Below are 20,074 nucleotides of genomic sequence, written 5' to 3'. Positions count from 1 at the left end.
AGCCGAGCTGCGGGGGGTTCCGAGGCTCCCTCGGAAGGGAAGAGTTGAATTGCAAAATGACTACCTATGGCCAAAGAATTACAGTCATCGAGACGGATCTGGTTGTCGTGGCCGTGGCCGTGCCGTGGACTTGACCGTTGCAGGCGCCGGCAACGCAAGCAACTACAGTACAGTCCCTAGGTAGGCAAGGTAAGGCAAAGTAAGGCACCTACCTACCTTAACTAACTATGCAGTAAGTACCTACGTAGAGTCGTAGACATGGGGTCACAATCGCGTTTCTGCTGCCCTGGTCCTGGCAAATGCACTTCGTCGGGTTGTTTACCCGACCTTGCCTATAATATGAACCTACCTAGATACGATCGTAACTGCTAGCTACAGTAGCTGAGTAGTATTTCCCCGTAACTGGTATGCTAATGTACAGCGATCGTACACTAAACAAGCGCTCTCCCGCTTCCTTCTTTATTCCTTTTTTCATGCCACGTTAAAACAGGACCCGCCACTGCCGCCAATGGAAGCCACATCCCCTGGCTTTGCAGGATTCGGCAGGTTCCCGAGGATTCGATCATTTAAGATTGAGGGAGCGACCTGAGCCTACTGCATCCCATGCCATCGTCCGATTGCCTTGTTTCTTCAGCGGCAGCCTGAGAGAAGAGACGGGTCGATGCACACTTACGTAGAAGGCTCGTAAATTTGAGATCCAACGAGCACTTTCATGCATGCAATCGTTAGTTCAGTGAGATTTTTCATGCCATCCCATCTCCTATTGACTTTGGGCGGAAAACATACGGAATATACCGGTGTACAGTACAGTACGATTCGATTGATTGTGGGAACAAAACGGCTGCAACCGCCAAGTTGCTGACACTGACAAGCTGAGTAAAACCTACCGAACCAATTACTGTACTTACTGTACGGTACATACCCGACCTAGGTTAGGTAGGCACTGTGAACAAATGCTTTTCATAGTAGTGCGCTAATTACTGACTGACTTGCTCGCTGTCAGTCACTGTAGCCGATGTCGATCCCGGCAGTCGCTCACCAGCTCAGGGTCCGAGGATTCGGGAGCACGTTGGCATACTGAGTAATTAGCATTTCCCCAACAATTCTATCAGTTCACCCACAAACGACCAACCATGTTTTTACAGTCCCAACGATGATGACAATCCGCATCCGCAAACGGTATGAAACATTTCTCCCTTTTTCTTTTCCTCTCTTGGTAAATTCGAGCAGAAAAACATACAGCAAACCTAATCCCTGTGGAGCCTTCTAAAGTGGTACGTAACTTGCCCCTCCACTACCAACAAGCATGCGCAAAAGGTCACTCCCTTTATCCCTTGGAAGCAACCCAATCCATCCAAGCCATCATGCATTCACCGTTGGTGACCTTGACCCTGGAATTTACTGTGAGGCTACGACCCGCCGCCTCCTGAAGGAAGCTCGTGGGGACTATTATGGCCGCCAACGCCACTTCACAACAGTCAGCTAGCAAGTCAACAACACAAAAGTAATCTGCGGCCTCGTGACTTGCTTGCTTTGCGTTGCTTTGCTCCATTCTATTTACTCCGTACTACGGTATACTTTCCATTTTAGGATCTTAAGCGAAGCCCAAATTAAGTTTTGGCATGTCTCCTAAAATTCATGGAGCTTGTAGAAACCCCCCGTTGCGACACTGCCAGCTTGGCCACCGCTAACGACGTGGTAAAAAGCGCCTGGGAGCATTCAATTCGATTGACAGGGCTCGTTAGTGGGGTGGCTGTGCATTCATGCTCTACTGCGATATGGACATTGACGCATCAGAGGGTACGTGGCATGGAGGAGGAAAAAAAAGGAGAGATGACGACGTTTTGGAGGACGAAGCATATTGATGCCCAACCAAGACGGAGGAGGACACGAGAAACCCATTTCCGCCGCTCTGGTTTACTTGTACAGAGTAGGGTTTGTGGTTTCTGACCGACTAACTGACGTCTTTCAGTCCCTCTGCGTGCAGCAATCGACAATGCAACCACCAAGCTATACCATGGTCACGAGATCTGTTCCCCCACATATGGTTGTATCCAGCTTCTTGGCTGTCTCCCTTCTCGTCTTCCTGCAGCTCGCGGTTAATCAACGAAATGAGCCGATATCTGCTGTATTACCTTGTGGAAAATAAGTGCGACTATGGTACGGGTGATTGGCTACACAATTAATGATCCAATTCTGTCCAGACCCCGATCTCGACCCTTTTAGATCGATTACACCACTTCCCGTTGTCCGTCCTACCAACCTACCGAAAGGCGGAAGTCGGCTTTTGATGTGCAACACCACCACCACCATACCACAAGTGTCGCCCTTTTGTAATACCACCCACGCAACATGGGGCTTGTTTGACTGTATGTATCACAACACCCTGCAGTACTGACAAACAGTGGAACAAGCCAAACGGCGAGTCCGCTCCGAAGTGACCGAGCACGGCAGCCCATCTTTTCTCCCAGATGCATGCACGCTAGCCGTCGATCGGGCCAGTTGAAGTGCTCCTCGTCGCTGCACTCCATTGCTGTCATGTCCTGATTGGACTTCAAACTTTGGACAAAGCTCTTCGGTTCGAATCGTAAAACCCACACACCCACACGCGTTTTTTTTTTTTCTCCCTCATCTCTCGACTCTGCTCTTCCCTCCATCACACATGTCACCATCAGACTTTTATCGATTCGCTAGACGGGTACCCCAGTGAGGCTGCACACATTAACTACTTCTTTTCGATTGGCTATGCAAACATCTTCTGTCGCCGTTTGCATTCCCTCTTGTGCTCCTCAAGGCCGATCTCGGGGTACCGTGTTGCAAGTTGCGCCCAGTCGCACGCGCAAACAGTTGCAGAGTGTTTTACAGCACATCTTATGTCCAGAGTTCAGCTCAAGGTCGACTTGACGCCCTATTAGTTGCTATAATCCATGTGAATGTCGACAGCATTATCCAATATGTAGTATTGTTTAGGCGTGTCTTTGTGTTTGGTGTCATCAGTGTTGTTTCTCGAACCCGAGACATCACCTGCAAACTTTTATCCCGCGAGTTCTTCATCGAAGTGGCCTGATGGGACTTGTAGAATTGGCAACGAATTAGTTTTATAGTTCCTCGAATCGAGCTAGATTTTCAACATTGCGATTGGCGAAAATAATGCAGCATTTGATGTGGCAATGCTGACAAAAGTTTTTAGGTGGCATCACGCATCTCACCACTCTTTTGCTGCTAGCGAATGCCTTCCAGAACCTAGGAAGTATGCATGATTTCCTCCCAGAAAGGATGATCTTTAGGGGGCAAGCCCACGGGGGGACCTGCACAATATTGTCTCAGACTCTGGAGAGAGCAATAAAAGCGAGCCACTAGGAACAAAACTTGCCAGTTCCCGAGGCTGCCAAGACGGTACGCTTCAAAAGTTACCCTTCCTGTATGTCTCAACGAGTCGAAGCATCGATCCGCCTTTTGGTGGTGTGACAATATTGGGTAGAAACGGTCTCTCTCTCTCTCTCTCTCTCTTTCTCTTTTTTTTTCGGAAGCGCCAATAAGAAAAAATAAATTCAGAAATGGAAAAACGACACACATTCTACTGGTCTGCTTCTGGAATGGTGCCCGAAGCTACTGTACCCTCAGCTGCAGCGCTTCAAAGAAAAAGCCTAGCCATCCAAACAGTGCTGGCGCCCCGGTTCAGTTCTAAAAAGTGCCTAGAGAGGCGCTTCTTATCCTCCCCTAAACCTATGGTCTGGCTATCGGGCCTGTTGCTAGGTGGGCGGATGGACGCTTCTTAATCTCCCTCTAAACAAATGGGCGACCCAAAAGAGAGGAAACCAACGCGTAGCTCGAGAATATGCAGGGGGTTTCTGCAGGTTGGTTTGTCTGAAAGAGTGGTACAGGTCATCATTGTGCTATGAAAACATCGTCATCGGGCGACGATTTAAGAAGCCATGGCTGATAGAAACAATAAACGTACCGGCGCCCAGAAAATGAACAGGGAATATATCCTTGGCCCTTTTTGTCATCGTGATCTGGCTCGCATCTGCTACTCAACCCATCTTAGTTCGCGCCCAGTAGCTGTGTGAGTGTGTCGCGCGTGTATCAGGTATCCAAGTATGTTACTACAAGTGCTGGGCTATAATTATACATCTGCTTTGTTAGTGAGTAGGCTGTCCCTAATACTCCTTGTGAAAACTGCAACATACGTATCATTGTCAAGTCATGTTTCATTTCGTGGCATTCCGACTGTAATTGGAGAACAATATTGTAAGTTTGATAGTGAAGGAGAATCTATTTGTGAGATAAAAGATATACGATAAAGAACCCAGCAAGGTAATACTAGCCGTTGGTTGAAGGGTCACGTTTTGAATGGTAAAAAAGAAAAGAAATATCTCGATAAACACCATGGAAATCGCAATCTCAAGTACCACAGTCAAAGTGAAGACCCGTCGGAATGTAACAAAAGTACACTCTATTGTTCATATCAAATTACCGCGGCCAGAACAGAGCAGAAACACTAGACATGCTAACATAAACCCATCAAAATTTGCAAAATATACATGTCATCAACAAAAAACTTCAGAAAGTGTTGCTTTTAGGCTTCAGAGTACACCATCAAGACTCAGTAGTAGATACAGCGATGGCCACAGCTTGCGTGTCCGAGTGTGAGATGGACACACTGATCTTCTTGACCTTCGCCTCGTTCGCAGCATTGCTTGCGTCGCCGTGAAGCTACAATCACCATATGTCAGTACATCGCTCCACCATAGTACTATTCAAGTCTCAAGAGCGAGACAATGAAGGGATATAGCTTACCACAACAGTGGGGGCACCATGGCTGTCTCGTGCAATCTCGATATCCTTCAGGGGAGCACCGGCTCCTTTGCTTGCAACACCAAGGGACTTGAAAACAGCCTCCTTGGCCGACCAACGTCCGGCAAATGCAGCTCGTGGGTTGGGCGAGCTTCTGCAGTACTCGATTTCCTTTGCGGTGAAGTTGCGCTCCACGAAAGTATCATTGTCGATGTTAATACCCTCAATGTCCTCGAAATCAACACCAACCTTGTTGGTAGGACTCTCGAGGCTCTTCGCAAGCGATTCAACCATATCAAGAGTCTCCTTGGCCGGGGGAGAGACCTTCTGAACCGACTGCGTCATAAAATCGCCCGGGAATATCAGCTGGCCCGTCTTCTTGTCTTCCTTTACCCTTGCGTCTGGGTTCAAGAGGACCTGGCTGAGCTGCTCGTCTGTGTAAGGAGACTTGTCCTTGGCAACGAAGAGAGTGTTATTGACAAGGCCATCGTGGAAGAAGCGGTAAGCCTTCTTCTGACGAGCGCTAAGCTTAGCACGATACTCGTCGAATGTCTTCTTGTCAAGCGTAGCGAACAAGTACTTGGGGTGCACTCCGATGGCCTGGGCGCCCTTTTGACCGAAACCGAAGGACGTAACCGAGAAAGCCTTGATGCCGTCGGTTTGGAGGCTGCGGCTCGGGTAGACAATGTAGTCGAATTTCTCCATGACTTCGTCGACATTGTCTGCGTTTCGGTTACCAGGGACGAGTCCAGTATCGAGCACCTGCAAGCAACCGTTCATCATCCAGGCGCCAGCAGCACCCTTGGGATGGCCTGTAAGATACTTCTGGAAAATACCAAGCACGGCATTGCCTTTGGTGCGGCCGAGGTGAGCGAGCTGTTGGCAAATGACCGAGGACTCATTCTTGTCGTTTGCCTTGGTTGATGTACCGTGGAACGAGGCAACCTGAAGGTCATCGATGGTAAGACCCCATGTTGCGAGGGCGCCACGAAGAGGGGCAATACTGGGGTTGTTCTTCCAGAAGTGGTTTCCGAGACTGCGGAGAACATCCTTCTCCTGCCTGGCAGCCTCTTTCTCGATGTGCTGAGAGCGGTCGGCAAGATATTCCTTCTCATTGAACTTCTCATCGGATGACTTCATTGCGGCAACCTCCTCAGCAAGGTACTCAAGCTCTGACTCCTTCCACTGCTCGATCTGCCTCTTGCGAAGGTTGATCTGGCGGCGCCTGTAGTTGATGTCCAAGAGCGGCGAAGGCAGCTTGCCGGCATGCTCTTTGGCCGTGGTGAGGACACCCTGACCAGGAGCGGGAACAGAGCGACCGATCTTGTCAGATGCAGTGGTAGTCAAGGCCAGGATACCGTGAATGGGAACACCCATGTCAAGCGCCAACTTGGCAGTCATGATGACTTGGATACCACAACCCTGAGACTCCATGAATCCGTTTCGGGTGGTGGTAGTAGGGCGCGACATCTCCTTTGGCGTGCGGCCGTGGTCAAACTCGTCGACCGCGTTACTAGTCGCCTTCATGTTGGCGAACTCGTACGATCCTTCTTCGCCGAAGTCGTCAAATCCACCAACGAAGCAAACGCGAGCCTTGCCCTCCATAATTGTCTCAAAGCCGATATCAATCGACTCCACAGCGGTGGCACAGGCACCAACGGGGGTCTTGATGGGCCCAGAGGACGAGATCAAAAGCATGTTGACCCAAGCGCTCATGGTGTTGATGAAAGACTCCTGCAGGATATCGTTCTGAAGAGGCTTGTCCAGGTAACGGTCACGGTGCATACCGCGAAGAGCCGCAGCACCTCCCATACCGGAACCGACACAGTTGCCCACTTCCGAAACGTGGACATACTTGTAGAATTCGTACGGGTCGGTAATACCGGAAGAGAGCAGAGCCTCGACAGTTGATACCAGTACGAACAGGGCGACGGGGTCAACCTGCGAGATAATATCGTCAGGAACGCCATATCTTTTAGCGTCCCAGCCAGTAGGAATTTGCCCAGCAACCAGACGGTCGAATCGGAGAGCCTTGGGAATCCAGAGTCCCGCACCCTTCTTGAGGCGGACAGTGTATTGATCAGAGTCAGGAATCTCAAAAATCTCGACCTTGTCCCCGTGCTCACGCTTGAACTCTTCGGCAGTGTCTTTCGAGGTCTCGAAGGGTTCAAGGTCCTCCTCGATGACAACCTCGTGAAGAAGCTGCTTCTTGTTGGGGTCGTAGCCTTTGAACAGCTCGGGCTCAATAAGACGGATGCCAGAGTGCTCCAGAATGTGCTTCTCGTATTTGGCCTTGATGTCCTTGTCGTCGACGGGCTCGCCAGTCTTGCCATCAACCCATCCAGAGTATGGGCGACCTTTGATCGGGCCGTTGTGGTTCTTAATGAGACCCATGATCCAGGCCATCTCGACGCAGCCCTCGAGTGAAAATTCACCGTAGGCCTCCATCTCCCAGCGAGTGCGCGAATTACCCCAGGGACCGACTTCAGCGAAACCAGTGACAACGACAACTTTCTCCAAGTCGACCATCCCCTTGAGTTTCTCATTGAGCGGGGCGACCTCTTGCTCCCAGTCAGGGACACGTGGGAAATCAAACTTGATGTTGGCCCGGGGGTCGATGAACTTCTTCTTGTAGAGGTTCTCCGAGTTGGCGCCGTTGACAATCTTGTCCTCAATGGATGTTTCCTTGGTAACCGACTTGAGCACCTCGCTCTTCTCCATGATCTCCTTACGCAGGGTAGTCATGACCGTGTTGAGGTTCGGGATGAACTGAAGTCCTCCGTTGAGGTCAGCAAAGACTGGCTCTTGCTGGCAAAGATCGACGATAGCGGGCGACATGAGACCCAGCAGATTGAAAGCCATCTCCTGCTGGGAGAAGGTGCGGACACCGAATGCCTCGACGCCTTCGGCGACAACATTGTTGCCCGACATCAAACCAGTACCACGCGTCCAACCAATGATGGCACCACAGATGGTGAGGTAGTTGCCCCAATCCTCAGCATGCCATCTGTTGAATAGTGTCTCGAGAGCGAGTTTGGATTCCGAGTAAAGCCCATCGCCTCCGAAGGTACCGTGGTTGGGGGAAAGAGGCAAGATGACCTGAGCAGGCCGAGTCTCAAAGCCACGAGCAGCCTTCTGAGTCTTGACGTTTCCAAGGAGACGCAGCAGGTTGGTCAGCATGATCCTGTGGGCAAGCTCCGACTTGGAATCAATGCCATCAATTTGGCGGCCGGTTTCGGAAATTGCCGCGAAGGGAACGATATAATCGAGGTCCCAGCCGAGGCCGTTCTTGGGATCATAAATGTAGTCAACCAGAGCCTCTACGTCTTGCTTGCTGCCTTGGTTGAATGGAACAACAACAAGTTGAGAGCCACGTGATCCATATCTGGCGTACATAGCCTGATAGTACTCTGTCACCTCTCGCGAGAAGCGACTAGTCGTCACAACAACATGCGCTCCGCCACTGATGAGACCCTGGAGGACTTCCGCACCAATGGAGCCGGCACCGGCGCCGGTCATCAGTGCATATTTTCCGTCATATGTAACTCCTGACTTCGCAGCCTCCTGGAGACAGTTGAGGTACTGGCCCGTCAGTTTCTTGGAGTAATCCCAGCCGTGCATGGTCTTGCGGCGTAGGTGAAGGAAGGGAATAGTCTCAGCATTGGGCTTGGACTTGGCAGGCTTGGGGCGCTTGTTCATGCCCTTGCTTTCTTTGGGCATGATCTGGCTCTCATTCATGTCCATAGCCCGAATAACATCACTGTAGAGTGATTGGATCTCAAGCTGCGATCCCTTGGAAAGATTGTGCTGTTGCTTTATGATTTTGTAGATGCGGGCGAGGTTGTGTTGGACTTTTGACCGGTTAGAGTACTCCGAGATCTTGCCTCCTGCCTGCATCTGCTGAACGTAGTGTTCCAACTTTCGGCAGCTGGCTCGAGGAACTTCCTGATACTTGAGGTTGCCGCGATTGTCAATCGTGGTCTGGGGAGCTGTGGGAATAGCCACGTCCTTGTAGACAGGAGAGACCTCGAGAACATCCTTGCAGTTCTCAATCAACATGGTACCAAGCTCCTTGGCAAGTTGATATGTCTCACCCCGCTCAGTTGGGCAGTTGTCCATGTGATACTGCATGAACTCCAGGAGGGTGGGGTTGGATCTGTTCATGATAGCAATGCATCGGCTGACAATCTCACGGTCAACAGCCTGGAGCTTGCCGAAGAGAATGTCGTAGTACATGCTCAGGGCATCTTGACGAGCCCAGTTCCAGTGAGAGTCGTAAACCCTCGCCTTCAATGAGCTGAAGACGGGCTCTATTCCAGAGGCGTAGAAGTCGCCGTGCTCCGCCATCCACAGATCCAACTGGTTCTGGAGGACTTTGGATGACTCCTGGGAAACCTGGAAAGCCTTGTCTCCAGCACGAAGATCGAGCTTCAAGTATCTGGCTAGAAGCTCCAATTGCTGCTTGAAAAGGGCACGTTGGTCTTTGGTAAGGGCGTCGATGGCAGCAGGATCCATCATCATGCCACCGGCGGCACCGCCTGCAGGTCCAGCCGCAGCAGCCGTGGTAAGGCTGATACCAGCGTTGGAAGCGTACTTTTGGGCGACATCGTCGAGGAACGCTTTTGCGTCACTCTCAGATCCCAGTCGTGCAGCAGGCTCCATGGTGATTCCAAGCAGAAGAACGCCATCTTGACGGCCCGATGCCAATCCCCATCTTGTCTCCAAATACTTGCGCGCAGCTGTGATGTTGAAGCCGCCAGGCATTTTGGATGATATTAACCTTGCGATTAAAGCCTGTGACTGCTTGCCAAGGTTTCCATCGAATGTGGCCTGCATGGCTGCACCAAGCTCGTCTAGAGGAGTGTCTTCTGGCTTTTCGGGAGTTGTTCCAAACTCCTTACCCAGGTCGCCAAGGATCTCGTTCTGGAGCGTAGACTTGCCTGTGGAGTTATCATATTAATTATTGCCTCAGTCGAGCGAGTCTGACGGAAGAGGGCTGCAACTTACCACCCACGAGATCCTTGATAGCCTTGCTCAGGGGGATTTCTAGATATGGCTTTTTCAACTTCTGAGCGATGAGCGCCCGCACAATTTCAACGGCTTGTACTGGAGCATCTGGGACTTGTGCTGCCGGGCCAGCACTGGGTGCCGGGGCGGCAGCAGCAGCAGCAACAGGTGCGGCTGCAGCGGCGGCGGCAGCTGAGGCTGGAACACTTGAGCCCGCTGCTGCAGGTTCCGGCTCATCCTCCACAGGGTCGACATCATAGTATATTTCCTTCGCATCCTTGTTATAACAGAGAATTTGACGTGGCAGTGAGTTCGCCGCATCAAAAACTTCGTACTTGGACGCTAGTGTTCTCTTGGCCATAACACCGAGCGTGTCTGCAGGACCAATCTCGACAATCCGCTCGGCGGTCTTCTCAGCGAGGAAGACATCTTGTGTTTCAATCCACCTCACGGGAGAGGCAAACTGGTAGGCAAGGAGCTCCACAAGGAGAGTATGGGCAAGCTCCTGCTCGATTTCCGGACGCATCTTGGGCAACTTGTGACGGACCAGATGGTCAAATACGTGGGTGAACGGGGGAAGGCGAATTCGTCGGGAACAGTAGGCAGGCAGCCAGCGGGAGTGACGCTCCGGGTATCGTCTATTATTTCGATTCTAGCATGAAAGTCCCGCCGTCGTAGTATGCCGCTGAAGACGTGATCTTGGGACTGAATAAAAGAGACGGGTGAAAAAAAAGGGGAACACGGAGGGGGATTATCTCAGTGATTCCGGCACGGCAGGTTCCGTGGGAAGGAGGATTTGTCTTAAGGTACCCTTAGGAGGGTAAGTACTCCGACTGGTGAAGATCTAAGGATTAGAGCACAATGGCAAGTGGGCAGAGTAAGGAAAGAACGGAATCGCCCAATATGGTTTGAGGTTGGTACGAGAAAGAGTCGCTATGATGAACACTTTTACAAACTCAAACCAATGCAAAAAGAAATCACAGCAGAGTACTTGTCTATAGACTTGCCTGTCCGAAACTGACAATGGCGAGCTTTGGGGACCAGCTCCCAGTTTTTTTTTTTTCTCCATCTGTTTGTTGAACTCCAACTGGAAGCGGTAGCAACGCCCCAAATGGCACATCAGTCCTCAACCAAACGAATTGAGCTAAGCCCGATAGGGATTAGTGCATGTCTTGCAAGGTACCGGTACCCCGCATGCCACTCAGGGTCGGGATGAGGGGCATGCAATAGGGGGCGTGGTAATTATCGAATTGAGGCAGCCGTCCACAGGCTTTGAAATTATTTCATAGAGAAAATTGCTAATCATCGAGTTCATGCGATTCGAATTCAAGATAAACAAAAATTGCTCGACTGGAACTGGGCTATCACATTGTTTGAGAATGCGCTGTGTAAGTCTAGTGTACCTAAGGTAGGCAGTTGGAGATAAGGGCGGGCCTATGAACTATCTGCTAGGCGGTAGGTACGTTAGGCTAGGCAGGTAGTCTGCTGTAGAACGAAACCGTTGACGCCTGTCACATCGAAATCCGTTGACTATAAAAGTTCATAGCTTTGGCATATATACCTTATCTGGTTATCTAACCATGTATCGGGTCTTTCTGCCCGTAGGCACGCTTGTCCTTATCGCACTAGGCGCAACGTCGGCAAACAATCGGATGAAGAGCTATGGCTACGTCGCTCTTTGGCCAATTGATACACAAAAGGTATGGGCATACCGCAAAAAAAATCCTTTGACGTAGGTTTTTGGTTCCAGTCGTGACAAATTGGGAAACTTGTCGCACCAAGATACAAAGATTCACCTTCCATACATACCCTCAGAGAGGTCTGTGCTTAGAAAGGGCAGGTGCCGGCATTTCGTTGTCGTTTACGTCGTATTCCGGCATTCTTGGATAACTTTAGGTCCAGTTTGTGGAATTTTGAGGCTGCCACGGCGGTCGGAGAATGTCCATTTAAGGCCTCCCGATCCGGATCACCATCGGAACTAGGTGCAGGGGAACAGACGAACGACACCCTAAAGAATTCCTGAACACTGAAAGAGGTACCTACCTAACTATCTTACTAGTCTAGCGCGTCCTAGCCGCGGTTCAGTCATGACCTGCATACAATGTTGATTGTTCATTCCCTCGGTGTGAAGAACTTTTAGCTTTCTCCCGCCAACCGATCGCCCAATTTGCTTTTGGCCCTTCCATCCGCCCCCGAGTGCATGTTGAGTTGTACCCAGTACTTCAACTTTGATGGGTGATGACAGGGGGGGTGTGGAGAACCCCAGGCCAATGGGTTGCGTTGGCACTTGGATGCCGCCTTCGAAGATTTTGCATGGAGGCGTAGTGGGCCCCAGGTACACTCGCCCTGCCGCAGCGTGGACTTTGATGTCATCCAGGGTCGGCCCAGTGGAATGGAGGGGAAGAATGCAGGGGTACAATGTGTAGACCCTTCCCAACAAAGTATCATCTGAAATTTTTTGGCGAGAAGCAATTGCTGGGTTGGCCAGCACCCGTCTGTAGTGTTGAGTAGCTTAAGGCGGCAACTTCATCCCACGTTTGGCTGGCAAGGTCCCTGGCTTTGTTGGAGCAGTTTAGTTTGTGAATAAACATTTTCCATTTCCCATTTACCTTTAGGCTCAAAGGTTCCCCTCCTGTACATTGTAAAAATTTCCAACTCGGGTCAATTGCCTCAAGCTCCGTTGTGTCGATACCCTCCCTCCCTAGATTTCTTTCCACTGCTCGAACCCCCCTTCGCGAAGGCCCAGAACAATAATATCACATCGCACACACCTCCCCGACACCTACGCGAGACAGGAGATACGTGACAGACTCCTCGCACATTCTTTTTCCGAGTCCCTGCTCTTGACTGAGTAACTGGGACTGTATTCAAAAGGTACAAACATGTCCTGCAACCCTCTGCAGAAAAAACTATTGGTTGCATGGCTAACTTTTTATCAGTTCCAACAGATACACACCGACACTCAGAGCTACGCCGGCGGACCGTGACAAACCACAATATGTACGGCACCGGTACCGGCCCTCAAACGGGCGTTTCTACGCCGCGGTCTTCGGCCTCGCTCCGCCCATTGAACCTCACACACGGCTCCCTCGAGACGTCGTTCCTAATACCCACAAATCTGCACTTCCATGCCTCTCAGCTTAAAGATCGGTTCAGTGCAAGTTTGCCTGCTCCTACGGATGAGCTGGCACAAGATGACGAGCCTTCGTCGGTTCCCGAGCTCGTTGCGAGGTACATGGGATTCGTCGCCCGCGAAGTTGAGGAGGAGGGTGACGATGCTCAAGGCTCCTACGAGGAAGTCCTTAAGCTTCTTCTTAACGAGTTTGAGCGTGTCTTCCTCAGGGGCAACGAAGTTCACGCTCTAGCAGCCACTCTGCCTGGAATTGACACTAAGAAGCTAGAAGTCATTCGCAGCTATTTTGCCACCAGATACGTCTTGAACCGAGCCATCAAGCCGCATGCGTCTGCCCTCTTCAGGGCGTCGGCTGAGGACAAGGCCAAGATCTACACCATATTCGGAGGACAGGGCAACATTGAGGAGTACTTTGAGGAGCTCCGTGAGCTCCACACAACCTACCGTGTTTTTATAGAGGAGCTCATCACTACGTCGGCAGAGCTGCTTCAAAACCTGTCCAAGGATCCATCAGCGGAGAAGCTGTTTTCCAAAGGCCTCGATGTCATGTCATGGCTTCACAGGCCTGAGGCCACACCGGACATTGATTACCTGGTGTCTGCACCCGTTAGCTTTCCTCTAATTGGTTTGGTCCAGCTTGCTCACTATGAGGTGACCTGTAAAGTTTTGGGCGTTCCCCCAAGCGCTCTCCGCGAGAGGTTCAGCGGCGCCACTGGACATTCCCAAGGCATTGTTCTTGCAGCTGCCACAGCTGCTGCTGATACCTGGAAAGAATGGCCCACTATTGTCAAGAAGACCTTGACCATCTTGTTCTGGATTGGAGCGCGCAGCCAGCAGACCTTTCCCCGCACTTCAATCACGCCGTCGATTCTTCAAGATTCTGTCGACAATGGAGAGGGAATCCCCACCCCTATGCTTAGCATCAGGGATCTTCCCCAAGCCGAGGTACAGAAGCACATTGACAAGACCAACGAGTACCTTCCCGCGGATCGCCATATCTCCATTTCTCTCATAAACAGTCCCCGCAACATGGTTGTTACAGGACCTCCGATTTCTCTCTACGGTCTCAACCTCCAGCTCAGAAAAGTCAAGGCCCCAACCGGTCTTGACCAGAACAGAATACCGTACACTCAGCGAAAGGTTCGCTTTGTGAACAGGTTCTTACCTATCACCGCGCCATTTCACAGCAAGTACTTGGCTGAAGCCACCTCTATGATTGATAACGACTTGCAGTACACTCACTTCGAAGTGAAGGACCTCAAGATCCCCGTCTTTGACACTCACACTGGCAAAGACATTCGAGAGGAGGTTAAGGGTAACATCGTTCCCACCCTCATCCGACTCATCACCCGGGACCCGGTCCACTGGGAGAAGGCAACTGTCTTCCCCGGCGCAACTCATGTTCTTGATTTCGGCCCAGGTGGAATCTCCGGATTGGGAATTCTCACCAGCCGTAACAAGGATGGTACTGGAGTACGCGTCATCCTAGCTGGCTCTGTTGCTGGAACTGTGACAGAGGTGGGTTACAAGCCAGAGCTTTTTGACCGGGATGAGGAACACGCTGTGAAGTACGCTATTGATTGGGTCAAGGAGTACGGTCCCAAGTTGATCAAGACTGCCACTGGCCGCACCTACGTTGATACCAAGATGAGTAGGCTGCTTGGACTTCCTCCTGTCATGGTAGCAGGTATGACCCCGTGCACTGTCAAATGGGACTTTGTTGCGGCAACCATGAACGCTGGTTATCACATCGAGCTGGCGGGAGGCGGTTACTTTGAGCCTAGGATGATGACCGATGCCCTTGTCAAGATTGAGAAGGCGATTCCTGCTGGCCGCGGTATCAGCGTCAACCTTATCTACGTCAACCCCCGCGCGATGCAGTGGCAGATACCGTTGATTGGGCGTCTTCGATCTCAAGGCGTTCCCATCGAGGGTCTCACTATCGGTGCTGGTGTGCCTTCGATCGAGGTTGCCAACGAATACATCCAAACTCTGGGTCTCAAGCACATTTCTTTCAAGCCGGGATCGACAGACGCTATTCAAGCTGTCATCAACATTGCCAATGCCAACCCCACATTCCCCGTCATGCTGCAGTGGACTGGAGGTCGTGGTGGTGGACACCACTCGTTCGAGGACTTCCACCAGCCTGTGCTGCTCATGTACAACAGGATTCGCAAGTGTGACAACCTGATCCTGATCGCAGGCAGCGGCTTCGGTGGTGCCGAGGACACTTATCCTTACATCACTGGAGAGTGGTCCAGAAAGTTCGGTTATCCCCCCATGCCTTTCGATGGTTGTCTGTTTGGAAGTCGCGTCATGGTTGCCAAGGAGGCGCACACTGCCCCGGCAGCCAAGCAAGCCATCGTCGATGCACCTGGTGTTGACGATGACGAGTGGGAGAAAACTTACAATGGCGTTGCAGGTGGCATCACGACCGTTCTGTCGGAGATGGGAGAGCCAATCCACAAGATTGCCACGCGTGGTGTCAAGTTCTGGTCCGAGATGGACCAGAAGATCTTCAGCTTGCCCAAAGAGAAGCGTGTCCCGGAGCTCAAGAAGATGCGCAGCTACATAATCGAGAAGTTAAACAAGGACTTCCACAAAGTTTGGTTCGGCAAGAACAAGGCCGGACAGGCCGTTGACCTTGAGGACATGACATACGCCGAGGTAGTCCGTCGCATGGTCGAGCTCATGTATGTCAAGCATGAGTCTCGCTGGATTGACCCCAGCTTCATGCGTTTGACTGGTGACTTCATCCACCGAGTCGAGGAGCGGTTTGTTCAGAGCTCTGGGCAGCCTTCTCTTCTCCAACACTACACAGATCTTACACAACCCTTCGAGACTATTGAAAAGATCCTGGCACACTATCCTCAGGCTGAGGATCAGCTTATCAACGCCCAGGATGTCCAGCACTTCCTTCAACTCTGCATGAGGCCAATCCAGAAGCCTGTTGTTTTCGTGCCAGCTCTGGACGACAATTTTGACTTCTACTTCAAAAAAGACTCACTGTGGCAGTCCGAGGATCTCCAGGCCGTCATGGACCAGGACGTCCAGCGTACTTGTATTTTGCAGGGACCAATGGCTGTTCGCTATTCTACTGTGGTCGACGAGCCTATCCAGAGCATCCTTGATGGCGTTCATGAAGGGCACATTGCCGGTCTCAGCAAAGATTTGTACCAAGGAAAGACATCAACCCTCCCTTCGATCGAGTACTTCGGAGGAAAGCTCATGGAGCGTGAATTCCCCGATGTTGACTCGATTGATGGTTTGAGTGTTTCCGAGGAAAGAGGTGTTAGAGACATCTTCCGCATCTCGCTGTCCCCGTCTCAGACCATGCCAAGCACGGATCATTGGTTGTCACTCATTGCCGGACCGACCCGCTCATGGCGCCACGCCTTGTTGATGTCGGAGGTGATTGTCCAAGGCACAAAGTTCCAGAGCAACCCGATGAGGCGTATTTTTGCCCCTTGCCGCGGTCTTTTTGTTGAAGTTCGCTACCCCAAGGATCCAGCATCCACACAAATCATTGTTAGGGAGCAACCCAGACACAACCACTACGTCGATGTTTTGGTTGCCCGTCTCTCTGGCAAGAATGAGATCATTGTAGAGCTGATCAAGGACACCACTGCATTGGGTAAGCCGGTTTCTCTGCCTCTCAAGTTCATCTATAAGCCCGAGGCTGGATACGCTCCTCTGCACGAAGTCATGGATGACCGCAATGACCGCATCAAGGAGTTTTACTGGCGAGCTTGGTTTGGCGATGAGAAGCTTGAGCTGGATGCCAACGTCGACAGTGCCTTTGACGGAGGCAAGGATGTCGTGACAAGCGAAGCGATCAACGACTTTGTCCATGCTGTCGGCAACACGGGCGAAGCCTTCGTTGACCGGCCTGGAAAGGTCATGTATGCGCCCATGGACTTCGCCATCGTTGTCGGCTGGAAGGCAATAACCAAGCCCATTTTCCCTCGCAAGATCGATGGTGACCTCCTCAACCTTGTCCACCTTTCCAACCAGTTCCGCATGAAGCCAGGTGCTGAGCCTCTCAAGAAGGGAGATGAGGTTTCTACAGTTTCACGAGTCAACGCCGTTGTCATTCAAGAATCTGGAAAGATGGTCGAGGTCTGCGGTACCATCACCCGCGATGGTGAACCAGTCATGGAGGTGACATCCCAGTTTTTGTACCGGGGAACCTACACCGATTTCGAGAACACATTCCAGAGCAAGATCGAGACACCAATGCAGATCCACCTCGCGACTTCCAAGGACGTCGCCGTTCTACGGTCGAAGGAATGGTTCACCCTCGAAGACAACGTTAACATGGACTTGCTGGGGCAGACACTTATCTTCCGTCTCCAGTCTCTTGTCCGTTTCAAGAACACCACCGTGTTCAGCAGCGTGCAGACTCGCGGTGAGGTACTTGTAGAGCTGCCTACAAAGGAGATCGTCCAAGTCGGCAGTGTCGAGTATGAAGCTGGTACCTCGCACGGAAACCCCGTGATTGATTTCTTGGAGCGAAACGGTTCTTCGATCGAGCAGCCAATCAACTTTGAGAACCCGATTCCCCTTAGTGGCAAGACTCCCCTCCAGCTTCGGGCCCCCGCCTCGAACGAGACATACGCCAGAGTGTCTGGCGACTACAACCCCATTCACGTTTCTCGGGTTTTTGCCAACTATGCCGATCTGCCGGGCACCATCACCCATGGCATGTACTCTAGTGCCGCGGTGCGTAGCCTGGTCGAGACTTGGGCAGCTGAAAATGACAACAGCAGAGTCAGGAGCTTCCACGCATCATTGGTCGGCATGGTGCTGCCCAACGATGACTTGCTGGTCAAATTGCAGCATGTTGGTATGGTTGCCGGACGCAAGATCATCAAGGTTGAGGTCATCAACAAGGAGACTGAGGACAAGGTGCTGTTGGGAGAGGCCGAGGTTGAGCAGCCCGTGACCGCGTACGTGTTCACTGGACAAGGTTCGCAAGAGCAAGGTATGGGCATGGAGCTGTACGAAAGCAGCCCGGTTGCCAAGGAAGTTTGGGACCGCGCAGACAAGTACTTGATGGACACATATGGTAAGCATCAGCCACCCATTACGTCTCGATTTTGCCATGTTGAGGAGATACTAATGCATGAATAACAGGATTCGCGATCACAAATATTGTCAAGAACAACCCCAAGGAGCTCACCATTCACTTTGGAGGCCCTCGTGGCAAGGCTATTCGCGCCAACTACATGGCCATGACCTTCGAGACTGTTGCTGCGGACGGAACCATCAAATCTGAGCGCATCTTCAAGGATATCAACGAGAGGACAACTTCATACACTTACCGGTCTCCTACAGGCCTGCTCTCAGCGACACAGTTCACTCAACCCGCCCTGACACTGATGGAGAAGGCAAGCTTCGAAGACATGAAGGCTAAGGGACTGGTCCCTCGCGACAGTACTTTTGCCGGTCATTCCTTGGGTGAATACTCGGCTCTCGCTGCCCTGGCTGATGTCATGCCCATTGAGAGTTTGGTCTCTGTCGTTTTCTACCGTGGTCTCACGATGCAGGTCGCTGTGGAGCGTGACGCCAGTGGAAGGTCCAACTACTCAATGTGCGCCGTCAACCCGAGCCGTATCTCCAAGACCTTCAACGAGGAGGCTCTCCGCTTCGTCGTCGGCAACATCGCCGAGGGAACGGGCTGGTTGCTCGAGATCGTCAACTACAACATCGCAAACATGCAATACGTTTGCGCTGGAGATCTCCGGGCTCTGGATACGCTTACCAATGTGCTCAACTACCTCAAGGCACAGAAGATCGACATTGAGGCTATGAAGGCTGCCATGACAGTCGAGGACGTCAAGCAGCACCTGCAGGAGATCATCAAGGCGTCCGCCGAGAAGACGGAGGCCAAGCCCAAGCCCTTGGAGCTTGAGAGGGGCTTTGCAACCATCCCGCTGCGTGGAATCGACGTGCCTTTCCATTCGACCTTTTTGCGCAGCGGTGTAAAGCCGTTTAGGTCATTCCTGCTTAAGAAGATCAACAAGACAACCATTGACCCCTCAAAACTGCTCGGAAAGTACATTCCTAACGTGACCGCGAAGCCTTTCGCACTCACCAAGGAGTACTTCGAGGATGTCTATAGGTTGACCAACTCGCCTCGCATTGCTTCGATCTTGGCCAACTGGGAGCAATACCAGAACGAGAACGCGGTTCCGTCCACCATCGGCCTTGGCGCCAACGGTGCGGGCGATGCCAACGGCGAGACCACCGAGAATGGCGTGGAAGAAGCGAACGGCGCCAACGGAGTCCACTAGAAGAGTAAGATGGCGTCGTGAACGGGGCAGGAGTTTTTTGAGGGGAGCAATATAAAAGAAGTTATGATACTTGTGTTATTTTGGGTTGGGTCAGCTGCACACCCGACGTAATTATACGAAGATACTCCGCGGTGGCTTGTCAGCATCTATGTGGCTTTTATGTTTTATTTTATTCTTTTACCTTGATTGGTTTTACTGTCTGTTCATAGGGTTGGCGCTGGGGAGTGCTTCAAAATAGACATGCAATGTTGTCGCTAGTTTTATCTTATTGAGATTCGACTTTTTAATTATTTTCATTCGCAAATCGTCAAGAACTCAGTGTGTTTTCTTCCAGGCATTTAAATTTGCGCGCTCACATGACGAATGTCATATACGAAAGAAAACAAGAAAAGAAGTCTGGTTAGCGTAGACTAAAGGTGTAATGGACGGCAATTGGTTCGGAGTATTGAATCGATAGCTTTATCTGTATTCGGTGTAATATTTCTCAGTGTTTGAAGTGGTGGGCGGCGGCTGGTGATTTCAGCTGTGCAAGGTCTCCAAAGCTACACGTAAGCTTCTGATATCAGATACTGTACTTGACTGAGACGGTGCGTGCTTATCTCAGAGGACTCACCTAAAAAACACACCCATACAAATGCAGTTACCGCACCTCGGTAGCGGTTATAACACACGCAACCCCGCGCCGCATCGGAGATCAACACGTTTCTGAACCCCGACCAGATCCATGCGACTTGTTTCGGTTGACGTGCAGTAGCAATACCACACTGATCGGCAACACACGCACGCCGTAAATTCGCAACAAAGTATCAAGCGAACATACACCCGAACATCCAATCATAAA

The 20,074-nt window shown here is 51.4% G+C and overlaps 3 protein-coding genes across 3 annotated transcripts; 1 reads left to right on the top strand and 2 right to left on the bottom strand.

Annotated features, from left to right (window-relative positions):
- Window positions 1-566: 566 nt before the first annotated feature.
- On the bottom strand, window positions 567-1,135 carry MGG_17685 (uncharacterized protein; the record flags this gene model as incomplete). Its single annotated transcript, XM_003719666.1, has 3 exons — window positions 567-707; window positions 909-927; window positions 1,122-1,135. 3 exons carry the CDS (start codon window positions 1,133-1,135, stop codon window positions 567-569), a joined length of 174 nt encoding a protein of 57 aa, XP_003719714.1.
- Window positions 1,136-4,599: 3,464 nt separating this feature from the next.
- MGG_12154 (fatty acid synthase subunit alpha) lies at window positions 4,600-10,330 on the bottom strand (the record flags this gene model as incomplete). Its single annotated transcript, XM_003719665.1, has 3 exons — window positions 4,600-4,716; window positions 4,801-9,737; window positions 9,805-10,330. 3 exons carry the CDS (start codon window positions 10,328-10,330, stop codon window positions 4,600-4,602), a joined length of 5,580 nt encoding a protein of 1,859 aa, XP_003719713.1.
- A 2,472-nt stretch (window positions 10,331-12,802) lies between these two features.
- MGG_04118 (fatty acid synthase beta subunit dehydratase) lies at window positions 12,803-19,233 on the top strand (the record flags this gene model as incomplete). The annotated part of the gene is made up of 2 exons (XM_003719664.1): window positions 12,803-18,005; window positions 18,074-19,233. The coding sequence occupies 2 exons, from the start codon at window positions 12,803-12,805 to the stop codon at window positions 19,231-19,233; spliced, it is 6,363 nt and encodes a 2,120-aa protein (XP_003719712.1).
- Window positions 19,234-20,074: the final 841 nt, after the last annotated feature.

The sequence above is a fragment of the Pyricularia oryzae genome, chromosome 6, assembly GCF_000002495.2.
Source record: "Pyricularia oryzae 70-15 chromosome 6, whole genome shotgun sequence".
NCBI lineage: Eukaryota > Fungi > Ascomycota > Sordariomycetes > Magnaporthales > Pyriculariaceae > Pyricularia > Pyricularia oryzae.
The sequence above is the reverse complement of the archived record's forward strand: the minus strand, read 5'-3'. Positions and strand labels throughout refer to the sequence as shown.